The following is a 17,623-nucleotide window of genomic DNA, read 5'->3' on the forward strand; positions in this document are numbered from 1 at the left end:
TTCACTTGGTGACATGTGTAGAAACACAAAGATGCGTTTCCACCAAGCACAGCAGTTCTGTTTGGTGTTAACACTGTTCTGAATTAAAAGTCCGATCTGTAGACATTCTATTTTGTGTATCCAGGTATCACTGAAGGAAACCACCGCCTCCCAGCGTTCCCTGGAGAGCCAGCTCATGAGCGCCCGTAACACCGACTCAAGCCGTGACTTCCGAATACGAGAGCTGGAGGGACGCATCCGAGCTCTGGAGAAAGAGAACGAGATTCTCCGGCAGAAGGTTGCCAACTCCACCCATTTTCAGTCGAACCTCCTCACTTTAAGTCGAAAATGTCTCCTTCTAACTGTCTTCCTAAATACCCCCCAATCACCCCTACTCACCTTGCAGCAATTATTAGGGCAGTCTAACAGCAGCACACTGCACATCAAGACCGAGGAGTTGTCGCGTCAGTTCAACGAGCAGCTCGGGACCATGAGACAGGAGAAAGACCAAGAGATTCAGCGGCTGCGGGTGAATGTCTTTTATTGACCAGCTTAGGAAAATTAGTCATGTTTAAATTCTACTGTCATTTTTCAGGTAGAATTTTCTAACTTTCTTTCTTCAAATTTTCTTTTATACCAAAAGCATCATTGTGAATGCCAGGGGCAAAATTCATATCGTAGGTGCAGACAGAATTAAGAAAATCTCTCACATTGTATTGATTTTTTAGTTTAATAGTACCTAGGGATTATGAAAAAAGTGTGCTTACATCCCACTATGATACATATTGTCTGATATTACAATTTTCAACATCAATCGTCAGCAGGGCCGGCCGAGGCCATTTGAGGGCCCTAAGCAAAATAATGCAAAGGGGCCCATATTTTTGGCCCACCATTTCGTCACAGTGTACTGTGAAACCCATACATGCAATCCAACCCATACGTCCATATTTTGTATATTAATCAGATTTTGTTGCACTGCATACTTCAAACTTCTCACCCCAAATGATTGTCAGTACTTACAGTAGATAGCGCCAAACCTTTTTCTAAAAGAGGAAAGAAAGAGGTTAAGGAAGAACTTTAATTTTTTAAGCTTGTAATCAAGTCTCAAAACTCACAAAAGTCAAATAAAGCAAACTGTAGTAAACAAAATAGAATACAAATTAAACAATTGCCAGATTGGGGGCCCCCTAGTGGTCAGGGGCCCTAAGCAGCTGCATAGTCTGCGTATAGGCTGGGCCGGATCGTCAGTGGAATTTATGTGGGAATGTATGCATACTCCAACCTCTGAGAATATCACAGCTATCATCCCAATATTTTGGACTCGACGAATGTTTTAAACTGTCCTGTTTCAAGCGTCAAAACAAGAATCGTATATATTTTGTTCTTTATTGAACGGTAAATTGCTAGTGGCGGAAAACACAGACAAGACTGAAAAAGCAGTTTCTGTTCTTGCACTCCTCTTTATAAGAAACTGCTGTATTTTAAGTGAAAAGAACTGTTGTGTTTGATAGAATAATATGTCTATATTAGGGGTGTCCAAACCTTTTTCAAAGGGGGCCAGATTTGGTGTGGTAAAAATGTGGGGGGCCGACCTTGACTGACGTCCTTAATATATCTAAGCAAATTTTAGCAAGCTATTCTGTGTGTCACATTTGCTTTATTATTTTTTTTCAATTAATATTTTTAACAATCTCGCAACTAGCTTTTGTGGCGTTCTCTTTCGACTCTTGGGCTCTAGCGAAATACTGCTGCTGTGAAATTAAACTAACTTAATGTTGCTTCAATTTCTTGCTGCGTATCTTCCCTATAATCTTGTCGTACATGTCAGCGTGTCTTGTTTGGTAATAGCGCCTCACATAGAACTCTTTAAAAACGCCGACTGTCTCTTTGCAAATGAGGCAAACACAGCTGTTGCGTATATTAGTGAAGAAATAGTCCAATTTCCACCTATCTTTTAAGCGTCTGCCATCGCAGTTAACTTTCTTTTGTTGATTGTCGCCATTTTAGAAAATTGCAAGTAAAGGGTAACATGGGGTAATGTTGTTTAAAGTGCTGCTGCCCTTTAGTGGGTAAATGAGGAGCAGCATTTAGTGTGTAAGCTACTTCATATGCTGGTAGCAGTACTGCTAACCAATTTATTAAGTCTGTGTGCGGGCCAGACGTTATTGATTTTATGACAGAGGCTGGGGGCCGGATAAAATTTGACCACAGGCCGCATTTGGCCCCCGGGCCGGACTTTGGACATGTCTGGTCTATATGCTGCCATAGCAGATTCATGGCGCATTAAGCCCCCAAACCATTTTTAATTTGCCCGTTTTACCCTGGAAACCCCCGTTTACAGACGTCCCGCAACCGTTTTTTTAACCCAGCCATGAAAACAAGGTAATTATATTTATTATTCAAAATTTCTGTCATTTTTAGCTTAGAATCATTAATTGATGTCTAATATTTTGTTTAGAAAAAAAAAAAAAAAACGGCTTTAAAAAATTATTCACTCGCATATTTTAAACTTTTAAACAAATTAGGTCACAATGAAAAAAATGGCGTCTGTAAAAAAGTCACGAATATCTACCTCATAACTAGCGCTAAATTGTATTTTTTGTTACTGTCACATTTTTCCCGATATGTTAGATGATAAATAATTGATCCAAACCAAGAAGAACTTGAAGAAAAAAACGTTTAGAAGGGTAAATATATGAAAAACAAAATCTCGGCCACTCCTTGATGTCTGCGATTTCTGCATCGCGACCCTTGTTATATTGCCATGTTTCACCCATAAAAACTCCCAAAAATCCAGCTGTGGCCATTCACAGCTGTATCTTGACACTCAGTAATACATGTGACATGGAGTTTTTGGAACAAGGTAAGTACGTGATAATATCTCGTTAAAGTCATGGCGTCTGTAATTCTGCTCTCGCGTGCTCTCACCTCCAGATAAGGTTTTGCTGTTTAATTTTTCTTTTTTTAAATGCCCCCCCGTTCAAAATTTTTCTTCCCCAGAAAATTGAGATTTTAAGCTTTCCAATTATGTATCACACATGCGTATCAGACAATTTTTAAATTTGGCCAAATTGGGGGTCTCAAAGCGGAACTTCAACTCACCTGAGTGTTTTCCGCCTCGTGTTTTGTATTTTGTGATGAAAAAATTTATGAGAATCAGAATGCTTATCTGCTGTGTGTCTCTCTCTTTCAAGACCCAGATTACTAAGCTCCAGACAGAGATCACCACCGAAAGGACTTCATCTGCATCGGAGAAGAGTCTCCAGTTGAAGATCTCCGAGCTGCTCGCCATGCTGGAGCAGCGACAGACCACCATCACCCGACAGGAGGAGGTCGGCAAAACAACAGCAACAAAAAACAAAACATACATATTCTGTTCAAGTGTGTGATGCTAAAATTAGAATCCTGACATGCCTTTAGGAGATCCGGAGGTTGATGACAGAGAGAAACGACAGCTCCAAAACCACCAAGACTATTATCACCAAAAGGTAAGTTGCGCCACAACTTCATTTATCCATCCTACCCTGACCATGTGATTTTTATTCTTTTATGTCACTGTAGGTACAGAAACCATTACCCCATCCTCGGCCTGCTGAGTGACGACTACGAGGTGACCAGCTCACCCATTGGCGAAGACAAAACTGTTGTCATTGAAAGATCCGGAGAGATTCTTAGAAGGGTATGTAACAGAACTGTTCCACCAATGAATTGCCTCCTCTTGGTGGCTTTAAAGTGTTACTGCAGGCAATTTAGTGACCGCTTCTCTCGCGATAGGAATGAGAAAACAAGAAGAACAAGTAGATCGTCCATCAAGTCCATTCCATCAAGTCTGTAGCGTAGTTTCAATGTGGGAATGCAACTGATGTTTTATTTTTATACTAATACAACCATTCAAATATATTTTTTGCATTGACCAATTTTGGGCAAACGATGCCTAGCATTGTTTTTGCTCATTTGATGAGGTTATCCCAGTAAGGTAGAATTGACGCTGTAAATATTTAAATATATATATTTGTGAGCCGGTTATGAGAATAGGGGAACTTTTACATCTGATGCTAATGTCTAATCACATTTATTTAAGGGTGTTATGAAGGGTGTGCATGGATAGAGGTGCTTTTGGTTATGGAGTTTTTAAAAGCACAATATAATGTCAACTATTATTTTTGGTGTGAATGCTTTTTTTTTTGTCCACTAGGAACTAATCTGCAGCCTGGTTAGCATGGGATGCTAACTCATTAGCGATAAAACCTGCTTTAGAAAATACTTTTTTAAAACTGAATACTCATTACAGGTTTGTCTGATGTTTCCAAAAATGTTATGTTAGCAATGTAGGAGGCTTCTGTCATTTCTGCTGTGTCTGAGATTAAAAAACATTTTCTTAATTTGGATTTGTTTTTCTCGTTGTGTGCTTTGTTTCATTGCCTCCCGGCCTTTCCCAGTTGAAAAGGATTAGACAACACCTGGTTGTGTGATTTTGGCTGATACCCAGGGGTGAAAGTGGCTAGAATTTCTTGGAACTCCCCAACGTGAAGGTCGCCACGGAGCCAGAAATTTGATTGATAGATTTTTTTTTTCCTTTCCTTTTTTTTTTTTTTTTTTTGTCAAACCTCTTGAACTACTGAAATGCAATGAAAACTTTAGCACAGTTATTTCTCTAACACATACAAAAACTGATTTTCGTTCAAAATTATTTAAAAATTATTTTTTTAATGATTTGCAAAATAAAAGTGAACAAAAACAGCAATAACCCCAACCTCCATCTCCTAATTTTTATTTTCCCTCATTTCCTCACATACTAAATGCCAAATCTCAATTTTGACTACTTAAGAACATAGGATATACTATATTTAAGTTAATGTAAGCATTTACTTTTTTTTTAAATAATAAAGGTTAATAATAAAGGACAAAAGTAACATGCATTCAGAAAAATAAGTACAAATGCGTATATTATGCAGAGTGAAATGGAATATATTTTGAAGATCACACAAACATTGACTTTTTTTAAATCATAAGGAAATGAATAAGTAGCCCAACATAAATGAACAAATACAAGTCCAAAGTGATCATTGACAGCTAAGATGTTCTGAACGTTGTGTGTTTCTCCCAAACAATTCACTTTTGGTTTTATCAGTCCACAAAATATTTTGCCACAGCGTCTGTGGCGTGTCCAAGTGCCTTTTTGCGAACATTAAATAATCAACATTGTGGCTTCCCCCGTGGTCCTCCCATGAACACCATTCTTGGCCATTGTTTTACATACACAGTAGTTGTGTGCACAGAGATATTGGACTGTGCCAGTGATTTCTCTAAGTCTTTAGCAGACACTCTAGTGTTCTTTTTTTTTTTTTACCTTTTTGAGTATTCTGCGCTGAACTATTGGCGTCATCTTTGGTGGACGGCCACTCCTTGGAGAGAAGCAATAGTGGCAAACTCTCTAAATTTGTAGACAACTTCTCTGACAGTCAATTGATGAACATCCAGACTTTTAGAGATGGTTTTGTATCCTTTCCCAACTTTATACAAATCAACAATCATTGATCGCCGGTCTTCAGACTGCTCTTTTGACTGAGCCATGATGCACATCAGACAATGCTTCTCAAAAAGACAATTCTTATCAGGTGTGCGTTTATAGTGGGCAGGGCAGCTTTAAACCACTCAACAGTGATTGGGCACACATCTGACTTAAATTGTTTGGTAAAAATTGGTTTAAATTGCTCTTTAAATGTAGTTAGGCAGAGGGTTCACTTACTTATTTTTCCCCCTTCGGTCAATGTTTGCATGCTATCCTCATTAAAATACGAAAACCTACCTTTTTCATACCACTGTATGCTTTTGGCCAAGATGCCTGTCCATTGAATATAGTATATCCGGTCGTGTCTCTGATTTACAATTTACGTCTTTAGTGGGGCAAACTGAAACCCCGCTCGCTATTTTGGTGGTGCACTCTGTCATTTCATGATCCATGTCTTCAGTCCTTGGTTCTCGCTGAGTAGTTGTTGTCGCTTTGAAAGCTTCGGTTTGGAAAAAAATACGTATATCCATCTTGCCTCTTCTGTCTTCAGGTGGTTTATGTTAAGCAAAGCAAATGACAGTCTCTAAGGTGCTAGTCACATGATCTGTTCAAAAAATAATTTTGATCTATTATACAAATATTTTTTTCTTCATTTAATTAATTTTTGTTGTTTGTTATATTGCTTTACAACGTTTATCGACAACATTTTACCAGCAAAGTCTTAATTTTAAATTCATATGTAGGAAAGTCAATTACATGCAATTATATTTGCGGCCACCTAAGGGGGTATGTCCCCCAGCTACCCCCTAAATCTCCGAACATTCGTTCATTTTCTGCCACCTTCCCGCGTCAAATCGATTGGACAATCTACTACTAAACTAATTTGTGAGAGGCTGTTTCTTGGCCAGAGGAAGAACACATTATATATTTTTTACCACACTGGCTGCCATTGACAGTGCTAGACGTCCAATCCATTAGACATGGGAGGGTTAGCGGCAAATGAACAAATTTTTTTGTGGCATTATTTTAGTGCAGTGGGTTCGATCGAACCACAGGGGTTCAATGAGTAAGTCTAAGGGGTTCGACGAAGGTAAAGAAATGCAGAGCCCTATTTTTGTATGCTGATTAAATCTAGGCAAAGTAGATTTTTAGACCAGGTTTTGGACTGATTTGTTCCCAATTTACAGGCTTAATCCATTTTTTAACTACTAGACCTAGATCTGATGCGAGGAGGAACCGGTTTGCTCAGTGGAAGGTTGACTCACACTTGGTATGAGGGAATACAACAGACCAATGGGCAGCGTGGTCTCAAATTTTGACCTCTTTATAAAACAAGCTGTCAAAATGAGAAGAATTTTGAATGGGAATTTGCTATATCATTAACTTGCTAGCTTAGATATATCAGTTTTTAATTAAAAAAAAAAAATCTATATATTTATCATCATATTCAGAAGTGTTCAGTGAATCCAAATAGGAAACTTGTGGGGTTCTGTATCTTTAGCAAGGTTAAGAGCCGATACTGATACAAATTTTGGGACCAATATTAGTATCAGTATCGTTGTAAAAAAATAATGGCGCCCAATGAGTTAATTTGTTAAATTTTGCACTGTAGTGATAAAACCAGCAGATGACGCTATTTACTCCCCACATGAAATGAGGTCACTACAGCTCTTTTGCGTTTGTTGGCTGCCTGGCCGACTGCTCTTCACTACACTCCACGTAATCCAAGATTCAAAAGACATCCCTGATAGGCATTCAAAATGAAGAATAGAAAACGACATGTGAGAATTACGTATAAAAAGAGAGGCTCCACCACGTTGTAATCCCTCCCCGCCATTGTCTCACTTACACGTTTCTGGACTCGATCGATTATGCAGGCCGTTCGACGCTATGTAGGCCTCGTGAATTAATTATGAGGCGTGACAGTGGAAGGGGCGGGGGCGAAGGAAAAAAAAAAAAAGCAAACACAAACAAATTTCAGCTGTGAGATGGCACAAAAAGGTCAAATATGTAAAATCCTGCAGAAGAAATTAGGATATGTTAGCGTAATGTTAACTGCGACTAACACAATTGATGTTCCACAGCCATTACTTTACCCTGAGTGTCATCTTGGATAAAGTCTTTGGGAAAAAAAAGTCAAAACACAAAAATTTCTCTCAATATTTCTCCTTATTGTTGGCGCAAAATCATCGTAAAAACATAATTCTGATATTATTTGGATGTTGTTTGATTTTGTGCACAAACCTGAAAGTAGACATGCGACAATTAACTGAAGAAAACCTATCATTTAAATCAAATAAATCAAGTTAGAACTATTTTTAAAATCGTTGAGAACATTTGTCCTAAAATGATCAAAATCCTTGGAATTTCAGCCATTCGACAGTAGATATTTTGTAATTTTTTTGTCTAGTCCTCCATGCAATCTGCCTCATTATCTTAGCACTCATATCCTGTATTTGAATAAGGATATTAGTAATCATCGGAATATAAATTGAATATTAAAAGCTATAGTCAAAATATGCACAAACAGTAACTTCCATATCATTCAACCAGCTCGTGTGGACCGCGTGCAATTCCTAGTGTGGGTGTCAGATGCATCCATGTAAACCCAATCTCCCTGTGAAGGGCCTGGGGGGAATTTTAGAGCAATGGAGGCAGGAAGAGCAACTGCATTGTCCACATCAAAAATGTTGTTAGCCATAATCAATGCTGCCTACATTATTACGAGCCCCCCACCGCCCCCACGACTGTACCCTATGCATACTACACTATAATCAGATCAACAGGCTTTATCGGCACATTTTGGCAGTTTCCATTTTGACATGAGTGGGAAAATTGCGTTAAATAAACTTGAACATACTATGTATATATGGGTTACATATTGTTTGGATTACAGTTCACAAAAAGTGGTTTATGTACATTCCAAAATTTTAACTTCTTTCAAAATAATTAATCATAAAAGACAGATGTAGAAGTAAAAAAACAGCAAGTCAGAATTCTTGCCCAAAATAAACTCCGGTTGACTGCTGACCCCCTGGGTATGTGGGGCACTGTTTCTTTCTGGGGTAACAGAGTCGATAGGCCTTGCAGGCTTTTGAAGGGGGAGGGTCAAAATGATGGTAGTACACAAGCTCATTGAAAGTTTATGTAATGAGATGTTAAACCATTACAATGTTCAACAGCCACGAAAACACCCTCAGAATCCCTCGTTCTTTCTGATCAAATGATTTTTACTAATGTGACACAAAGTTTGACTTTTGGGGCAGTGGGGGGCACAACATGTTGATAACGCCCGAAACTCGTGTAAACAATAAAATTAACACACAAGAATATTTATAATAATAAGTTAAAAATGAGCGTTTTTTTTTTTTTTTTTTTGTATCCCATCATTTTTTAGGGGAATTTTAAATCAGGCAGCTTAGGAGAGTTATACTTTTCACCAAGATCGTCATCCATTGAATATGGTACGCCCAGCGGTGTTGTGCCAATGTATTTACCCCCGTCAAAAACTGTATCCCCTGGGCGGAGCCACTGCGCTGCACTGATTTTCTTGATTTCCGTGTTTCGGTGATGTAGTTATCTACGAGGTTTTAAAACACACCCCATCCATAAAAAAAAATAAAAAAAAAAAAAAAAAAATTCTGTCGTACAATGTAACATACGTTCTGAACGTAAAAAAAACGGCAATGTTTTACTGTTTTACTCGTAGGATGACCTGTAACTGTTATTACTGTAAGTCAAGTCCTGTATGGAGTTTCTCCAGTTTAATAAATGTTGATGTCCAAAATATATAATTGTGGTTCTTATCTCGCGTCAATTATCTCGCGTCAAATAATTGTTTAAGTTAACATAACTCATAACTAATGTGTGTGTGCGCGCTCCCACAGCCAGGGGATAAAATTTTTGACGGGGGTAACTACGGCAAGACACCGGTGGTGGCTCTGTTGTACATTTGGCATCTTTAGTGGTGCAAATTGAAACTCTGCTCACCATTTTGGCGGTGCTCTCTGGCGTTTCATGGTCCACATTTTTAACCCTTGGTTCATGCTCAGTAGTTGTCTCTTTTGAAAGCTTATGTTTGAAAAAACTATGCATATCCATCTTGCCTCTTTAATCCTCGGGTGGTTTTGGCTAAGCAAAGCAAATGACTGTTCGAAAACTAATTTTGACCCATTTTTAAAATATCGTTCATTTTTGTTGTTGTTGTTGTTGTTTTTTTATTTATTGCTTTACAACTTTTCTAGACAATATTTTACCGGAAAACTCTTAATTTTAAAATCATATACAGGAAAGTCAATTACATCCAATAACACTTTTCGGACACCGTGGGGGCTGGCCCCTCCAATCTCCCCTTAAACTCCGTGTATGCCCAAAATACACAAAAAATTGAAGTCATTGTTTTGTATTGGTGCGATAAAGTTTGTATGGGCTAAGTCACTGGCATTAGATCAAGTAGGCATACCTCATCAAAACGTATTTAAACGAGGAAGACAGATGTAAATTTGATATTTTGTCAACTTCTGTATCAAGTGATTTAAACTACCATAAAACATACTCAGTGACCTAGGACTGGCAGTGAATGAGATAAACAAATGATAACTTTTGAATAGACGTCCACTATCCCTGAAAGTGTTAAAAGTATTAGGATTATATTTTCTTTATAATGCTTTAAATAATAATTAATACGAAACTTTATTCTGTTACATTTTCATCCCTCAAGGTGATGTCAGACTCACGGCACTGTTTAATGTCAAAAAGAAACTGCAAACATCATTGATGTCATACTTTATTACAATTCAACACTTTGTGTGTTGCCTGTCTTTGATCATCTTTGTGTGCCGCCAGATTGTTTGAGTTCCGTTCCTTAGGACGCTTGAACAAACAAAATGCTTTCCACGTAAAGTAGATAGAAAGTGGAAATTAGTAGTGATAAAGATGGATTCATCCCCGTGCGAGGCCGCCGACTGCCTGTGCCCGGGAGCCAGGCTTCACTCGCCATCCTCCGGCTACAAGGTACTCTCTGTGATGGGCGAGGGCACCTTTGGCAGAGTGGCCAAATGCCACAAGACAGACACCAACACGACGGTGGCAGTGAAAATGATCAGAGACCAGGGAAACTTTGCTGTTCAGGCAAGGTTTGAGGTCAGAACACAACACACCCAAACAATATGTTGAACTAGACATGTGCCGATTACCGGTTTCAAGGTATACTGTGATATGAATTTTTTTTCCCGTCATACCGTCCCTAAGGTATTAACTATTGTTTATGTCCTAAAAATGTATAGAGAAATCCCTCACTTGCAGCTGTAAGGCTCAATCCTCCAATCCTTGCTCAATGTCAGTGAGTCAACTACTCTACACGATGTCTGGAGGAAGTGAAACTCCTGAACTTTTCCCCCTGTCAAAGAAAACGAAATCGCTGTTACGGGAATACTTTGGTTACAGATACAATGGGGCAAATAAGTATTTAGTCAACCACCAGTTGTGCAAGTTCTCCTACTGAAAAGATTAGAGAGGCCTGTAATTGTCAACAAATTATCGGTATAAAAGACACCTGTCCACAATCTCAATCAGTCACACTCCAAACTCCATTATGGCCAAGACCAAAAAGCTGTCGAAGGACACCATAGACAAAATTATAGACCTGCACCAGACTGGGAAGACTGAATCTGCAATAGGGAAAACGCTTGGTGTAAAGAAATCAACTGTGGGAGCAATTATTAGAAAATGGAAGACATACAAGACCACTGATAATCTCCCTCGATCTGGGGCTCCATGCAAGATCTCACCCCGTGGCATCAAAATGATAACAAGAACGGTGAGTAAAAATCCCAGAACCACACGGGGGGGACCTAGTGAATGACCTACAGAGAGCTAGGACCACAGTAACAAAGGCTACTATCATTAATACAATGCACCGCCAGGGACTCAAATCCTGCACTGCCAGACGTGTCCCCCTGCTAAAGCCAGTACACGTCCAGGCCTGTCTGCGGTTCGCTAGGGAGCATTTGGATAATCCAGAAGAGGACTGGGAGAATGTGCTATGGTTAGATGAAACCAAAATAGAACTTTTTGGTAGAAACACAGGTTCTCGTGTTTGGAGGAGAAATAATACTGAATTGCATCCGAAGAACACCATACCCACTGTGAAGCATGGGGGTGGAAACATCATGCTTTGGGGCTGTGTCTCTGCAAAGGGACCAGGACGACTGATCTGTGTAAAGGAAAGAATGAATGGGGCCATGTATCGAGAGATTTTGAGTGAAAATCTCCTTCCATTAGCAAGGGCATTTAAGATGAGACGTGGCTGGGTCTTTCAGCATGACAATGATCCCAAACACACAGCCAGGGCAACAAAGGAGTGGCTTCGTAAGAAGCATTTCAAGGTCCTGGAGTGGCTTAGCCAGTCTCCAGATCTCAACCCCATAGAAAATCTGTGGAAGTAGTTGAAAGTCCGTGTTGCCCAATGACAGCCCCAAAACATCACTGGTCTAGAGGAAATCTGCATGGAGGAATGGGCCAAAATACCAGCAACAGTGTGTGAAAAGCTTGTGAAGAGTTACAGAAAATGTTTGGCCTCCGTTATTGCCAACAAAGGGTACATAACAAAGTATTGAGATTAACTTTTGGTATTGACCAAATACTTATTTTCTACCATTATTTGTAAATAAATTCTTTAAAAATCAATGTGATTTTCTGGGTTTTGTTTCCACATTCTGTCTCTCATGGCTGAGGTTTACCCATGTTGACAATTACAGGCCTTTGTAATATTTTCAAGTGGGAGATCTTGCACAATTCGTGGGTGACTAAATACTTATTTGCTCCACTGTAGGGTAGAGATGGCCGCGGCTTAGAGAAGGAGGGTCTTGAACGTTTACCACCAGTTACGAGTGTTAACTTCAGCATGTTTAGTGTGTATAGCGGTGGTAAAACATATGGTGCTTTTTTTTTTCTCTGGCAACTGTCTGTGTTGCGAAAGAGTGTATGTAAACATGTAAAAAAATACGAGTCATACACATTTTTATGGAAAATCAATTATTTTTGTTCTGATGGTAATAATGTTGAGCTGTGGGTTTATGCTCACCTAAGGGACTGCATTTATTTTAATTTCATTTAGAATATTTTGTTATTCTTGTATTTTACTTGAATTAACGTTATACTTATGTTCCAATTTGCTAATATGTTTTGAAAAATAATAATCCTGGTCAATGTTTTCTTTTTTTTAACCCAGATATCTCAAAGTAGCACATTTTAGAGCTGTAATTGCAATACCATGATACCGTGAAACCGTGATAATTTAGCTTAAGGTTATCATAACGTCAGAATATCATACAGGCACATGCCTACGTAGAACATTCCACACTTGAGAACCGCAATTCTCGTATCTATAGATTGAGGCACTACAGAAAATTCAAATGCTGAAAAACTACACTAGTCACCTTGTCCAGTGGCTCAGCACCTTCAGCTACATGGGTTACATCTGCCTTGAATTTGAATACTTGGACAAGAGTTTGTTCGACTTCATGAAGGAGCGACATTTCCAACCTTTGCAAGTTATGGAGGTCCGACCAATCGTCCGCCAGGTACACTTCCACTTTGCCATGTTACAATCACATGGATGTACAGAAAACATGCAGGTGTATTGGTCATATTTATGTGAGAAATATTACCCACATACAGTGCCTTGCAAAAGTATTCGGCCCCCTTGAATCTTGCAACCTTTCGCCACATTTCAGGCTTCAAACATAAAGATATGAAATTTAATTTTTTTGTCAAGAATCAACAACAAGTGGGACACAATCGTGAAGTGGAACATTTATTGGATAATTTAAACTTTTTTAACAAATAAAAAACTGAAAAGTGGGGCGTGCAATATTATTAGGCCCCTTTACTTTCAGTGCAGCAAACTCACTCCAGAAGTTCAGTGAGGATCTCTGAATGATCCAATGTTGTCCTAAATGACCGATGATGATAAACAGAATCCACCTGTGTGTAATCAAGTCTCCGTATAAATGCAGCTGCTCTGTGATAGTCTCAGGGTTCTGTTTAAAGTGCAGAGAGCATTATGAAAACCAAGGAACACACCAGGCAGGTCCGAGATACTGTTGTGGAGAAGTTTAAAGCCGGATTTGGATACAAAAAGATTTCCCAAGCTTTAAACATCTCAAGGAGCACTGTGCAAGCCACCATATTGAAATGGAAGGAGCATCAGACCACTGCAAATCTACCAAGACCCGGCCGTCCTTCCAAACTTTCTTCTCAAACAAGGAGAAAACTGATCAGAGATGCAGCCAAGAGGCCCATGATCACTCTGGATGAACTGCAGAGATCTACAGCTGAAGTGGGAGAGTCTGTCCATAGGACAACAATCAGTCGTACACTGCACAAATCTGGCCTTTATGGAAGAGTGGCAAGAAGAAAGCCATTTCTCAAAGATATCCATAAAAAGTCTCGTTTAAAGTTTGCCACAAGCCACCTGGGAGAGACACCAAACATGTGGAAGAAGGTGCTCTGGTCAGATGAAACCAAAATTGAACTTTTTGGCCACAATGCAAAACGTTATGTTTGGCGTAAAAGCAACACAGCTCATCACCCTGAACACACCATCCCCACTGTCAAACATGGTGGTGGCAGCATCATGGTTTGGGCCTGCTTTTCTTCAGCTGGGACAGTTAAGATGGTTAAAATTGACGGGAAGATGGATGCAGCCAAATACAGGAATATTCTGGAAGAAAACCTGTTGGTATCTGCACAAGACCTGAGACTGGGACGGAGATTTATCCTCCAACAGGACAATGATCCAAAACATAAAGCCAAATCTACAATGGAATGGTTAAAAAATAAACGTATCCAGGTGTTAGAATGGCCAAGTCAAAGTCAAGACCTGAATCCAATCGAGAATCTGTGGAAAGAGCTGAAGACTGCTGTTCACAAACACTCTCCATCCAACCTCACTGAGCTCGAGCTGTTTTGCAAGGAAGAATGGGCAAGAATGTCAGTCTCTCGATGTGCAAAACTGATAGAAACATACCTCAAGCGACTTGCAGCTGTAATTGGAGCAAAAGGTGGCGCTACAAAGTATTAACGCAAGGGGGCCGAATAATATTGCACGCCCCACTTTTCAGTTTTTTTATTTGTTAAAAAAGTTGAAATTATCCAATAAATTTTGTTCCACTTCACGATTGTGTCCCACTTGTTGTTGATTCTTGAGAAAAAAATTAAAATTTTAAATCTTTATCTTTGAAGCCTGAAATGTGGCGAAAGGTTGAAAGGTTCAAGGGGGCCGAATACTTTTGCAAGGCACTGTACTAGCTGACCATGACAAACGTTGGCTATTTGTTTTTCACCCGGTTTTTTGTCAGCTGGCAAGGGCTCTGGACCACCTTAAAGGTGCACGAATCATTCATGCTGACATTAAGTTAGAGAACATCATGTTTATCAACCACCGAGAGCAGCCTTACTGCGTAAAAGTCATCGACTTTGGACTGACGCACGACGTTGCGGACGCCAGACCGGGCTCATACATTCAGAGCTGCCCCTACCGGTAATTTTCTGGTCGTTTCCGACATTTTTCTAGAGCCGATTTAATATTGTTGATGATTGCTCAGGTCTCCGGAGATCTTGGTGGGGGCACCGTATAACGAGGCCATCGACGTTTGGTCCATGGGATGCGTAACTGCTTTTTTGTACATGGGCACACTTATTTTTCCAGGCAAGAATGACTACGAAATGGTAAATATCAGTCAAGGTTCGAATTTGGATCTCTTCTTGGTTGAACCAAATGGTTCCTAAGGTTAAGATTAGTGGGATTATTATTAGATTATTCGAAAATTGATTGGATTGTAAATGTTCTCCCTTCTCTCTACATATGTAATATTAGATATTTTCGAGTGAAAAACAAATTTATGATTCGCTTAAACACCAAAAAAGGCTTAAGAGAGTGCCATCATGGTTACAGATGACTGCAAAGGAAGAGGAGGTGGTGCTTGCCAGTATCAACAGATCTGCCACAATGATTGCAAAGATTTCTGGGACTTTTTATTTTTTGTGTAGTTTTAGGGTGTAGATTAAGGTTTTGGTATGTTTTTAGTGTTTAAGGGAATTTTTTGAATGCTTTTTGATCAGGGGAGTGGTTCTTGTTCTCAAGTAACACTATGTTTGCCTTTTAAAGTCACAGGTTCCCATGGCGACTTTGTTGTGTTGTATCTTCAGATAAGGTACATCACAGAGACTCAAGGAGCCCTTCCAGACAGCCTTCTGGTTTCTGGCAAAAAGACTGAACACTTTTTCCACAAGGAAAGTGAAACCAGTCTCTGGAGCTTTAAGGTACTCACTCATTTGTGCATCAAGGTGGGATTGAACTGACTCGTGTCCTGTTCAGGGGTGATTTTCACAATAATGTTAAGAAAAAACAATTCTATGATCACCGTATGCTTTTCACCAGAGGATGTCATAGGTCTCATACAGTAATCCATACAGTAAGTACTGTAGGTCAAGTGTTAGACTTCAAGTTCCAAGTAAGTTCCAAGTACTTGTGTCAATGTGAAATGTTTCTGATTTTTGAGTTGCAAACCTTGCAGATGTTAAAATGGAAACGGGCAAAACTTGTCAAATGGTGTATTTGAAGTCTTCTCATGCATAACAAGTAGTGTTGCACCGATACCATTTTTTGGCCCCGATACCTGGCTGTTCAGTATCGGCCGATACCGATACCATTCCAATACCACAAATATATATGGCGGAAAACGCTCAGGTGACTTGAAGTTCCGCTCTGAGACCCCCAATTTGGCTAAATTTCAAAATTGTTATATGCATGTGTGATATATCATTGGAAAGCTTAAACGCTCGATTTTCTGGGGGAAGAAAAATTTTGAACAGCAGGGCATTTAAAAAAAAAAAAAAAAAAAAAAATTAAACAGCAAAACCCTAACTTGAGCCGAGAGCACACGAGAGCAGAATTAAAGACGCCACTAGTTTAACGAGATATTATCGCGTACCTGCCTTGTTTCGATCCAAAAACTCCGTGTAGCATGTATCACCGGGTGTCAAGACACAGCTGTGAATGGCCACAGCCAGATTTTTTTTTTTTGATTTTATGGGTGAAACATGGTGATATAACAAGGGTCGCGATGCAGAAATCGCAGACAAGGAGTGGTTGAGATTTTCTTTTTCATATAGTTACCCTTTTAAACGTTATTTTTCAATTTTTCTTTGTTTGGATCGATTATTTATCATCCAACATATCAGGGAAAATGCGACAGTAACAAAAAAAATACAATTATACGATAGTTACGTATGTGGTAGATATCCGTGACTTTTTTACGGACGCCAAATTTTTCATTGTGACATACAGTGCCCTCCATAATTATTGGCACCCCTGGTTAAGATGTGTTTATTTAGCTTCTAATATATTTTTTTTAATTCAAATAATATGGGACCTTAATGGAAAAAAAGAGACAAATCCAACCATTAATACAAGTGCATTTATTCAGTGGGGAAAAAATCCCACATAAAGGAATAATTATTTGACAGTAAATAATGTGTGTCAAAATTATTAGCACCCCTGGCCAAAAGCACACGGTCCCAGTTGAAGCCTGGGACTATGTGCTTTGGTCAGATAAGACCAAGATTGAGCTTTTTGGCAACAAACACTCTAAGTGGGTCTGGCGTGCCACGAAAGATGCGCATGCTGAAAAGCACCTCATACCCACTGTGAAGTATGGGGGTGGGTCAGTGATGCTGTGGGGCTGTTTCGCTTCCAAAGGCCCTGGGAACCTTGTTAGGGTGCATGGCATCATTAATGCTTTGAAATACCAGGACATTTTAAATCAAAATCTGAAATACCAGGACATTTTAAATCAAAATCTGTTGCCCTCTGCCCAAAAGCTGAAGATGGGTCGTCACTGGGTCTTTCAGCAAGACAATGACCCTAAACATATGGCCAAATCTACACAGAAATGGTTCCCCAGACACAAAATCAAGCTCCTCCCATGGCCATCTCAGTCCCCAGACCTTGTTTTGTTGATAAAAGGGGGTTGTACAAAGTATTAACACCAGGGGTGCTAATAATTGTGGCACACATTATTTGATGTCAAATAATTATTTTTTTATGTGGGATTTTTTCCCCACTGA

General features: G+C 39.4%; 2 protein-coding genes across 4 annotated transcripts in view; both read left to right on the forward strand.

The window, feature by feature from the left end:
* Positions 1–4,464, forward strand: part of pof1b (POF1B actin binding protein) — a 25,668-nt gene extending 21,204 nt beyond the window's left edge. Inside the window, exons 8-13 of one of the 3 annotated variants that reach the window (XM_057820631.1) lie at positions 125–277; positions 386–508; positions 3,174–3,311; positions 3,400–3,467; positions 3,541–3,658; positions 3,754–4,464. In XM_057820631.1, coding sequence (XP_057676614.1) covers positions 125–277; positions 386–508; positions 3,174–3,311; positions 3,400–3,467; positions 3,541–3,658; positions 3,754–3,759 — 606 coding nt within the window. In that variant the 3' untranslated portion in view covers positions 3,760–4,464. The remainder of the gene's footprint in view (positions 1–124; positions 278–385; positions 509–3,173; positions 3,312–3,399; positions 3,468–3,540; positions 3,659–3,753) is intronic. The other 2 variants (XM_057820633.1, XM_057820632.1) reach the window with 2 other exon arrangements.
* Positions 4,465–10,369: 5,905 nt separating this feature from the next.
* Positions 10,370–16,890, forward strand: LOC130906157 (homeodomain-interacting protein kinase 1-like). The gene is made up of 4 exons (XM_057820140.1): positions 10,370–10,633; positions 12,883–13,074; positions 14,854–15,035; positions 15,100–16,890. Exons 1-4 carry the CDS (start codon positions 10,427–10,429, stop codon positions 15,281–15,283), a joined length of 765 nt encoding a protein of 254 aa, XP_057676123.1. The 5' UTR covers positions 10,370–10,426; the 3' UTR covers positions 15,284–16,890.
* The last annotated feature ends 733 nt before the right edge of the window (positions 16,891–17,623 follow it).

Source organism: Corythoichthys intestinalis, chromosome 18, assembly GCF_030265065.1.
Source record: "Corythoichthys intestinalis isolate RoL2023-P3 chromosome 18, ASM3026506v1, whole genome shotgun sequence".
Classification (NCBI taxonomy): Eukaryota; Metazoa; Chordata; class Actinopteri; order Syngnathiformes; family Syngnathidae; genus Corythoichthys; species Corythoichthys intestinalis.